This window comes from Merops nubicus, unplaced genomic scaffold (genome assembly GCF_000691845.1).
Source record: "Merops nubicus isolate BGI_N331 unplaced genomic scaffold, ASM69184v1 scaffold1899, whole genome shotgun sequence".
Taxonomy (NCBI): Eukaryota; Metazoa; Chordata; class Aves; order Coraciiformes; family Meropidae; genus Merops; species Merops nubicus.
The window spans coordinates 87747-99276 of record NW_008629977.1 but is presented as its reverse complement, the minus strand read 5'-3'; the positions used below and the strand labels follow the sequence as shown (position 1 = coordinate 99276).

The window sequence follows — 11530 nt, the reverse complement described above, 5'->3', positions numbered from 1 at the left end:
TCCTTTATGTTCTGAACAGTTACCATGAAGAAAACTAACACCAACAGGTTGGAGAGCAGTGAATTTATATTGTTAACTTTTTGTGGGTGTTTTGAGGTAGGCAGGTGAGGCAGCTCAACATCCACACTGACAAGCAGAAAAGTCTCAGTGCAAAGACAGCTGATCTTTCCAGGGGAGAAAAGTTGGTTTCCTTTATGTTCTGAACAGTTACTGTGAAGATAAAACTAATACAAACAGGATGGAGATCAGTGAATTTATATTGTTAACTTTTTGTGAGTGTTTTGAGCAATATTGGGATATCTCAGGAAGTCCTGTCCTCTAGTGCAAAGTGACAGGCAGAGAAAAGCTGTGCCTGGGGTCTGTTCCTGTTAATTCCTTAGTTACAGGTTTGAAAAAGGGTAAATTCATAGAGTTATTGAATGGTTTTGGTTGGAAGGGACCTTTAAAGGTCACCCAGTCCAACCTCCCTGCAGGTAGAGCAGGTTGCTCAGAGCCCCAGCCAACCTCCCCTGGGATGGTTCCAGGGATGGGGCAGCGACCACCTCTCTGGGCAACCTGGGCCAGGGGCTCACCACCTTCAGTGTCAAAAATTTCATTCTTATATGAAGTCTAAATCTTCCCTCTAAACTGGTAAGATGAAAATTGAAAGTGCTTGAGGGGAGCAGAAGGATGTGAAGGAGTTCAAAACACAAAAGCCACGTGTATATTTTTGAAATAAAGAAGTCAGTGCACAGAAGGGTCCAGCCTCAGACTGTTGCATTGCTGTGAAACAGCTACTGAACTCTTTGAAGGTTGTGTCAGGTTGTTTTGCCAAAATATTTTCACTCTCCTACCTATGTTTACAGCCAGTTTGACAGTAGGATTGTTCCTGTTCCCATTTGTTTCAACTTTGGGTAGTTTCAGTCTGTGCTTTATTTGGTGCACAAACATTTTTGTCAATGTTTGCTCCACGTGAGGTTCAATGGCTTTTGGGAAAAAAAAAAAATCTGTTTAAAAACAAGTCATTATCACATGTTTTCTAGGATGAATGATACGTGGCCTCTTGCTGCTAAGATACTATTTTGTATTATAACTGGGTGCATGGAGATCCCATCAATACCTGTCATGTTTTCCCTCTGTTTACTGCAGATGACAACACACTGCATGGGCCAGTTTTCCTTCAGGAGCCCAACAGCATGATCTTCCCCTTGGATTCAGAGGAAAAGAAAGTGAAGCTGAGCTGTGAAGTCCAAGGAAACCCCAGACCAACCATTGGGTTTGTTGAATGTTTAACTTTTCTCTAGCATGATGTCTGCACTACAGCAGTATCTCCCAAGGGCCCTTCTCCTGGGTCTGTCACCCTGTAAAACTCAGTGGAATCTACCACAATGCTGACAACAAGAAGCCCAGGCAATGGGAAATCACCACACGTGGCAACTCAGTTGCAAATTTTGGCCAAGAGTTCACAAAAATGAAGGGATTGTGACTAGTGTGGGCTCCCATATTAGCCACCCTTTCTATAAACGTGCTCAAGGCTCAGAACTGATTTCACATTTAACAACTGCTTTGGGCTCCTTAGTTAAAAAAATGCAATACTACTATGGGGATGCTGCTGTAAATCATTTGGGCTGCTGGTTTTTTTTCCTTTAGTGCCTTTCTCATTTTGTGAATGCTGCTCTGAAACCCATTAGAGCTGTCAGACCTCGGCCACCGTGCTGTCTTCTGAGGAGACCCCTGTTTAATGCAATCAGCTCTGAGTCACTGGTGCAAACATATTCAGGTTGTTTCTCTGTAATTAGTGGCCCCTTGGCTGTGGCTCCAGGGGGGGCTGGTGGCCATGGGGGTTGCTGTAGCTGGGGTGATGTGGTGCTGGAATTTCTCAGCGCCCCAGTTTGTGACAGCACCTGCTGGGAGAGAATTTCCTTAAAGTTGAAAATAAACAGCCAGCGAGTTGAGATGGGGGGGGGAAAAAAAGCCTCTGTGGACTTGAATGGTTTAAAGCTTCTGTTTCTGGGGCTTCCCCTTGCAAAATGATTAATTCCAAGGAGCAGCAGCAACTCCAGAAGCATTAATCATACCAGAGACTGAAATTTATGTCAAGGATATTGCTCTTCCAGTTAAACACTGGACTATTTTAATACTGCACAGGAGATTTGCATTTTCATGTTGCTTTTTTTTTTTAAAAAAAAAGTCAAAGACGTTTTAAATCTTGATTTACTTCCTGTTCTATTTCCAAACACCCAAGAGTCTCCATTAATATTAGCAGCATTTAACTTTGGCATGTGGTGCTCTAGGTGGAAGTTCAATGGCAGCAGTATCGACGTGGGTATGGATTACCGCTACAGCCTGCTGGAAGGCAACCTGCTGATCAATAACCCCAATAAAACCCAAGATACTGGAACATACCAGTGTGTAGCAACAAACCCCTTTGGAACAATCGTCAGCAGAGAGGCAAAGCTTCAGTTTGCTTGTGAGTACAACATGGCTGGGAGAGTAGAGACCCACGTCTGCTTTCCTAACCCTTTTCTCATGCCTTACGTGGTACCCTCTGAGCTGCTCGTGACATAGAAGAAATGTGTTTAGAGGGGAAATAGAGATGAATCCATGCCTTGGTTTATGATTATTTACCTAAAATTCCTTGTAAATGGGGTAAAATGTGTAATTCCTAGAGAAAGAGGCCAGCTAACAATCTCTGGCACGTGGGATCTCACCGTTGATTTTTTCCTTTCCTTGGAGAATTCAAGGTTCAAAATATTTGGAGGAGCATAATCTTTGTAAGGGATGAATTCACAGTGACAGTATTCCTAAGTCCTGTGTTTCAGTGCAAGCACTTTCAGGTATGGCTGATACATGTAACTGTTTTTAATAGGGAAAAGCAGCTATTTCATATTTATTTAGGGTTAAAATCAGAGTTGCAGCTTCAAATTGGAAGCTAAGGGTAACGTAGACAGAGGTCCTGATGTGAAATAGCATTACAGAAAATTATGTAAAGCTGTTCTGAGGTACAGGATAAAGTCTGTAAGAGTGGGCAAATGATAACCCAGGGCCATGAATCACCTTTTTGCTCGTGCAGTTGTGAAGGTGAAGGCAGAGAATAGATCCAGGGACTTATCCATCCATCATCCCTGTGAGTTCTCCGTGCTGTCGTCCTGGGAGGGGTGCACAGAGCAGCTCAGTAGTTGCAGCAGGAGCTGTTCTGAGGTGTCCTGCCTTGCACACACGTGCAGGAGGCCAAGGCAGTCCCTTCCCAGGCATGAAACCATCAGTAGTGGTGAGCTGGGCTGCCAGGAGAGCTCAAAGATGCTTTTGACTGACTGGGATGAGAAGCTGATGTGCCCCAGCTATAAAAATGGAAAGGTAAAAATGCCAATAAACACCAAGTTCACACAATATAGAGAGGTGATGGGGGATGAGGGATGTTACTGTGAGTAACCTCAAGTCCTCTGCCTCCCCACATAGCTTACAATAAATTACCCATTTGCTGAGGACAGTAGCCACAGAGTGTTTGGGTGGAAATACATCAAATTCCTTGTTTGAATTGTGAGGTGCTTATTAACCAAGAGCTTGCAAACACAGAGAATTCTGCACAAAAATAAGCAAACCTTAACATTTCACCTTTGTTTCAGGTACAGAGTATAATATTCTGATTAATTTATCTATCTCAATGAATAAAATACCTGGCAAAAATCTTTCTAGTCGACCAAATACAAATTTGGTTTGACTGCTTCTCAGTTAAGAAGATTGAATTCAAAACCAAAACTTGTTCTTTTGCAGCTAAAGTAATTCTGGAGACGTGAATAAATATATTATTGGTGGTTCCTAGAATTTCTTTTAGGTTGCTAAAACAGCATAATTGATTCTAGACCCTGGGGAGCTCTCAAACCCGTTGCTCTCTTAGGAATTTTCCCTTTTATCAAGTTATTTTCCTTGAATTCACACCCTTATCAGGCACCTAGGTTACACATGTGGTCTTTGACACTTCAGCTTGGTCTCTTACCCCCCACTTCCATCAATTATTCTGATTTAGCTATGGAAAGAAGTTTTTGCTGGAGACTCAGGGCCATATTCCTTCCCTCTTCATCTCAGCAATCACTTCTTTTCCCTCCTAACTGTGTGTTGTACAATTCTTGTTTTATCTCATTTTTATTTCTCAGGAAAGTTGGTGCTGAATCTTTTGAGACTCAGGGCTGGGGGTCTGAGCTTTATTTTTTCCCTCCTCTTAAGGGTTAAACTCTGAATCCTGGGGCATCATTAATATCTCTTCATTCTTCAAGAGCTGTGTTATTCTTCTCTCACATTTTCACTGAAGATTAAACTGCAATCTAGCTATTCAACCTCCTGTGGAGGTCAGAGAGGGTCAGCAATTTAATCCTTGAAATATGTATTTAGGTTACAAACTCATTAGGATGAAAGTGCTAATATTTTCCCCCAATACTTGCTTTGTGATAGATCATTTACATTTCAAATTTGTCCTCTATTTTTTTTTTTTTTATTTCCCCTCAGTGCTAATTGTCTCTGAAATTGAACATATTTTTGGAGAGTTAAGGAATATGCTGTGCCACAGGAACAGGATATGGATTAATGATACTCTAAACCCTGTGTTGATAGCAGTGCAGGCTTCCAGAAAATAATAATAATACCAAAAAAAAGCTTTAGAGTGTGCATTCTAATAGTGGTTTTTCCAAATTTTTTTTTTATTTCCCCTCAGTGCTAATTGTCTCTGAAATTGAACATATTTTTGGAGAGTTAAGGAATATGCTGTGCCACAGGAACAGGATATGGATTAATGATACTCTAAACCCTGTGTTGATAGCAGTGCAGGCTTCCAGAAAATAATAATAATACCAAAAAAAAAGCTTTAAACTCTGAGTGTGCATTCTAATAGTGGCTTTTCCAAAAGGATACACAAAAACAAAGCAGAACTAGATTAAATGATGGTCTTCTTGTTTTGAGGGATGGGGCTTTGCTTGACAATTCTATTCACTGGACAATAGTTTGGGAAGAGCACTGAGAACAAAGCAGAACTAGATTAAATGATGGGCTTTTTGTTTTGGGGGATGGGGATTTGCTTGACAATTCTGTTCACTGGACAATACTTTGGGGAGAGCACTGAAATCAATAAGGAGTTAGCCTGGAAAGCAGAGCAGAGTGACAGGACAAGGGGAAACAGCCTCAAGTTGCACCAGGGGAGGTTTAGGTTGGACATGAGGAACAATTTCTTCCCCAAAAGGGTTGTCCAGGGCTGTGCCAGGCTGCCCAGGGCAGTGGTGGAGTCCCCACCCCTCTGGGCATTTAAAAGATTTGTAGATGTGGCACTTAAGGACATGAGGTTGGTGGTGACTTGGCAGTTAACAGGCTTGATCTTGAAGGTCTATTCCAACTGAAATGATTCTTGGATCCCATAGACATGAAATCACAAAGTGGAGTCCTGGGAGAAGCTTCAAGAGCTTCTCTGGTCCCAGTGTGAGGTGGCATCAGGGCCCTTCCTGAGAGAAGCTCACCAGCCTGCCCCACACATTTTCTTCTCAGGAGTGTGTATTTGGGGGATTATATATTAAGATTGAATTTCATGTTTTGAATGAGCAGCAGTGGTGGAGGGGGGTTCAGAGGAAATGGGACTAGGTGAGATTTTCCCTTCTGTTTGTAGTTCTCTGTGATGTCCAGATCTTTTCTGATCACAGTGGTGTGGTGGGATAAGTGAGCCAGGACTTCCCCCAGGAAAGAGAATGGCCATTACTGTCTTACCTTTCAGCTGATTTATGAACATCTATAGAATAATATTAATAAGAGGATAACTCTGGTGTTTATTTTACCTTGCTGAGGCCACGATTTGTTTCTTTACCCCAAAGCTCTGAGACCTGACATCTCCAGGAGCAGTGCAGAGGGTCAGCCTGGACACCCCTGCACCCCCTACCCCAGGGGTCTCCAGAGTGTGTCTGCTCCATCCCCACCTCCCAGGGATGGGGCCAAGGCTCCACTCCACTCTCCCAGCAGATGACCCCCATCTTCTCCAGTCCTGCCATCCCCAGTGCTGGTAGATGAAATATCCTTGCCCTGCTGTGATAACTACACTCAATTTGGGCCAAAACTCCTCAGCAGGATTTGCAGTTGAACCTGAGAGTACACAAAGACAGTGCTACCTGCAATAATAGTGGCTTAAAAATAAACCCCCTGGAGAGTGGGTGAGTAGCTGCCTCTCCCTCTCTCATCACTCCTGATGTTTGTCACGTGCTGCTGATTTTGAATATCCAAAGAGCAAACTCAAGTTCAACTGGGTGCAGTTTTACAGTCACACGATTGTTTTGCCCCCTGTTGTTAGAAAAAGTGTGTTAAAGTGATGTCTGTGAAATGGGAGCTGGTAGAGAAATGAGACCTGCTTTTCAGAAAGAAAATTTTGGACATTGTGGCACCTCAACACCAAGAGGACGCTTGGTGTCCTTCCTCCCACTCTCCTCCTCCTCCTTCTCCTCCTCCTCCCCCTCCAGACAGCCCTAGTCCAGCCAAACAGCTGATTCTGTGTGTGAAATTCAGGCTGGTTTACTGTGTTTGAAGATGAAGCAGTGCCTGAAGGGGCAGGGTTTGGAAGTGGGCTTATTTCCACCCCCAACCAGGGCAGCAGCCTCAGACTTCCCTTTTGTACCTTTTCCCTTGAATTATTCATTCATCAAAACTTTTCTTCTTTGTTACATCTGCAGGGAATCACACTCTTGTTCCTCAAAACTGTTTCCCCCCCACACTTTATTAGAGGGATTTGTTTTATAGAAGGGTTTCTGCAAAGAAATAATTGTTCTGCATGAATTAGCAGCTAGGACTCAGCTCTGTGCAGCAGCAAACACAGTCATAATGCAGTTGTAATGAGAATACTTTGGGGCTTTGACCTACCATCCCAAAATAATTTCACTGTGATGGTAGAAAAGAAGAAAATTACTCCCCACATTATACTGAAAGGGATTTTTTTTTCAATATTCCCATTGCTGGAATGGTTCCTGTTATATCTTGCACCCGAGCAAATCCCATAATTTTTGCTATTAGTTGCTAAGAAACAAATTATAATTGCAGCTCAAATTCTTTACTGTTGTAGCCTCTTATTGCCCTGAAGTATGTTCGTTTTCTTTTTGGAGATTAAATGATCAATGAAGTAATTCTTCCAAGAACAATTAATAAGGAAAACATTTTCAGAGAGCCGCCAAACTCTCGGCCTCTCCTTGGCTGAACAAACAAGCACTGAGTGGGGCCTGGGCACACAGATTAAATCATTGCCTCAGGGATTACTGATGTCTGGGGCTGGAGAGAAGATGATGTGTTTCAAACCCCCCCGAAATTAAGGAGATGGAAGGTTTGGGGTGGTTTTTCCAGCACTCAGATTGCAGCTGGGGGAGTGGGGGTGCGTCAGCCCATCGCTCGTTCAGCCTCTTCAGGAAGTTTCTTTGCTCAAGGAATTTCTGCTTGGGAGGTTCAGCACATTTTCCTGGCTCCTTCCTTTTTCTGGTTCCCCCTAAGAGCACTTGTGGAAAGGCCCTGCTGGGTACAGAGGAGTCTGCAGCATCCTGGGTGGGAGCCGAGGGGGGAGAAGTGCCCGTGCCTGGGCTCCAAGGCTGGTTTGCACCCCAAAATTGAAATACCCCACTCAGCTCTTGCTTGCTCAGCTGCCTCTTCTGCATCCTCAGAGCCTGGATTTCACATCTGCAGCTCTTCCCATAGGATAATTCACTTTTTCTTGGCATTTTCATCAGCATGGACAGTTACAATTCAGATATAACCCCCCCATCCAGCAATTGGAGTTTGCTTAAACCCAAGAATCTGCCTTAAACACTTCTCTTAATTTTAATACATTTTCAGGAAGCAGGTTTTTTAACTCTTTAACTCTTTTGCTGCCTCGTTTGTTCCCTTTGAAGACTTTCAGAGCCTGTAAAATCTCAAGTCAGCAGTGCAAAGTGCAGCTGCCAGTTAGAGACACGTCTGCCAACCTCTGCACCTTTGCCACACAGTCTCTGATGGGCAGAAAACTAGGGTAAGCCTCACATAAGCTCTTCTTTTGTCTCCTTTTTTTTTATGAATAGGACCAACAGGGACTATGGAGCAGAGGAAAGATATATAACCTAGTTTAGTTTTATCTGAGATAGACAGAAATACCCTTAACTTTGAACAGAAATTCAGGATTTGCACTGGCTTTGTTTCCACCCAAGGGTTATAAATAAGATGAATCTGTTGTGACTTCAAGCAGCAGGAGGGTGTTTGTAAATAACCAGCACCCCTCCTCTCAAAGCTGGGCATCTTGTAGGCCCACAGTGTTGTTTAGGAAGTGTGTTTCAGTTTATCTCACACAGAAATGGTGCTGCTGGGAGCAGGGAGGTGTCAGGGGAACATTTAAGTGGACCAATTTGCTCCCACTGTGCCAAGGTCCAATGGGATAAAGTTACTTTGAAAAAAAGCTCAGCTGTTACATGAAACTCTAGGCTTGAGCAGATTATCTTTGTGCTAAATCATGTCAGGATGCCATGGAGAAAACTGACTGGACATGGAAGGAAAGGAAAAGGGATTATTGGTTTTCTCTGGTGTGCTGAATGAAGCCATAAGTGTTCAGGTTCTGAGCTCAGGTATTTGGGAAAATTTCACTTTGAAATAGAGTGGATCTCTCTGCTTTTGATAATCTTCTGACCTTAGTCTGAACCAGTTGCTTTGACATCTCACCTGTCAACTTAATTCCACCCTTCTTATTACATGCTCAATGCATAGGTATAAAGAAAACAGTGTGAAGCTCCCACAGCAAGCTAAGGGGAGAGCAAGACTTTGTCTTTCTTTCCCTGCTTGTCCTGTGGCTTTGTGCAGGAGCTGATATTGTGCTCTTTATCAGCAAGAATTCCCTGTTCTCTCTCATTCCTGAAACCTCTGCAGCTTGCCAGTATGACCAATAAGGTAGTTTCCCACTGGTGGCCTGTTTGGCTGCTGCCCACTAGGTTATTGGAGAATCAGTGCACATCACTTGACACCTTTTCCCCTCTCTGAAGGCTGAAGGTGAGAGTGTGTGTAGTTGTGTACTGTGAATATTGATGTGTCCTCAGCAGTATTAATGTTCTGACTGCAACTATATTTACAGAATATTTTTATGAGCATTTTTTCTTAAAGCTGATAATAGGAACAATTGAACAACTCTTGTAGATTATATTATTTGGGGGTTGATTGTAGATGATGTAGACAATTTGGGGCAGTTGGACTTAGATGACTTTTAAAGGTCCTTTCCAACCCAAAACATTCTATGATTTTATGATTGGAGTTTCATTTTGGCATAAGTTCAGACCATAGCCCAGCTACCTTCGTTGAGTACAGTCTTACCTCTGCAAATCACTGAGGTCCCAGTTGGCTTCCTCTGATGACAGCCAGAATGGAGCACAAATAGGATTTGCAATTTTATGGCAGATTTAAATTATTATTTTGACAATACATGAAATAGCCTGGAAGTGTAGATGCCAATAGAAAGCAGTGTCCTCAAGAGTGCAGTGACCCTTCAGGGGTTATTCAGCAAGACTGACCCATACTTTCTGGAAAAGACAAAATAAGATATGACCAACTGCAAAGTTGTAAATTGGAAACAAATCTTTCCCTCTTAAGGGTAACTGCTCTGAAGGATATTTCATTCCAGTGTTAATATCTTGATATTTTTATTTGCAATCCTATAGAGACTTTGCAGTGTAGTCAAAAGCAGCCAGGGCAGGGGTGTGCTGTGGTCCCCACTGCCAGGATTTCACAGACACCTCCATTCTCACCACTCTTTTCTCATGCAGGAATGAGTTTGGGACATGGTTTCCATAACAAGTGGTGCTTGTTCTCTCCATTACAGGCATCAGAGGTCTGTCAGGTCAATGAACCTTTGCTGTCCAGGCCATCTCTGATGACCCTCAAACCACAGAAACGTGTGGTTGTGATGAAGGCTTCTTGTGGTCCAGATTCTTTCCTATTACAGAGGCTTCCAAACCTCTTTGAAAAGCTGATCCTAGTGTGGCACAGACATCTGAAGAGCCATAAGCTTATGTTTTCTTGGCATATTGTAATCACTTTTTCTGGTCTTTTATGGACAGTGGGTAGGATGTAGGACAAGGAGTCAGAAGGTCTATGTTATTTTCTCTGTTCTTAGGATGCTTCTTGGAACCCCTCCCCTTTTGGCTCTAAATCCCCTGGGCTGTCAAGTGAAATAATTCTGTTCACCTAGTCTGAATAAATCATTATTATCCTTAGGTTGGATCTTACTGATTCTGTATTGGTGCACATCAATATTGTCTTTAAATGTATGGAAAATGGGAGTTATAGGAGCCCCTGTCAGGCCCAGACTGTACCCAAAGGCCAGAGGTGCTCTCAGTGAGAAGTTTTCTGTTGCTGTTGGTGGGATCCAAGGCCAATGCTGAAGAATTTTATCCCAGTGGCTGCTTTTCCATTCTTTTATATTTTTTTTTTAATTTCCTGTTTTCCTTCTGCAAAGCAAAACCAGGGAGCTGGTGTTGGCATGCAGAGGAGAGCAGAGCTTTAAATATGTTTGTCAAAATTGTCCCATGTTAGTTTTCCTGTCTGCAGCAAACGTGACTGCCATTTCATAACTCATTAGGCAGGAGAGATGAGCAGAATGAAAAGACACCTCCTCTCTGAGAGGTGCTGCCTGGCATCCTAATGTGCATCTTCACAGGAAGGATGAACCACCAGAGAACCCTCTGAGGATCAGGAGCTCTGGGGGATCTTTTGTGGTTGCTTCTCTCCAGTAAAGGGAAATTGTTCTTTGAAGCTCAGTGAGTTCGTGGCACGTTATTTTGCATTATCTGGGGTTTGAATTTTGCATTTATTTAGCTGTGCAAAGAGAGGAGGTGCAGCAGAGCTGCTGTGGTGGGGACCAGGCAGGGTGTCTGCAGCCTTGATGCCCATCTGTGAAGTGAGGGCTGTGCAGCATCTCCTGTCACCTCCTCACTGGCTATTGCAGAATCCTCTGAGCTGGAAGAGGGGGTGTGAATAACACGTTGTTTTGCTAGGAAAATGTAAAAAAAAAAAAATCTGAGAGTGAAGTAATTCCATTGAAGTCAACCCAAGGGGAAATGTCTGCCCAGATTTTCCAGATTAAAGTAATAAAATAAGAGTTTCTGAGTCCTCAGCATTTTGTCTCAAGCAGGAGTATTGCTTCAAAATGAATGTTTGAAATATTTCCTGTAGAAAGAGAGTAAACAGGCAGCTTTATGAAATGGAACATAAAGTGGAGGAGGATGTTTTCCCCTCTTTTGGTAACATCATAGAAAGAGTGATTTGATTTGGGAGAACAGTGCATGCCTTGCAGATACTAAGAGCCCCTGTTCCCTGGTAAGATAAGTGGCATGAAAGAAAGGAAAAAAAGGCACTGGGGCTGTCTTCTTCTGCCTGTTTGGAAGCAAGGACCACATCCCAGGGAGGTGCTGAGGCTCTGGTGTGCCAGGAGGAAGCATCCTGGGGAGGAGAAGCAGCTCCTGCGTGGTGTGGCAGAGGACAGAGGCAGCAGTCTGAGCACAGCCTGGAGGTCCCTGACTCCCATAGCTGCATG

General features: G+C 43.3%; 1 protein-coding gene across 1 annotated transcript in view; it reads left to right on the top strand.

Annotated features, from left to right (window-relative positions):
• Window positions 1-1136: 1136 nt before the first annotated feature.
• The window catches only part of LOC103779471 (contactin-4-like), a gene marked incomplete at its 3' end in the record, with an annotated part of 78528 nt that continues 68134 nt past the window's right edge, over window positions 1137-11530 (top strand). Inside the window, 2 exon segments of the mRNA XM_008947094.1 lie at window positions 1137-1255; window positions 2274-2449. Of these exon segments, the coding sequence (XP_008945342.1) occupies window positions 1176-1255; window positions 2274-2449 (256 nt within the window).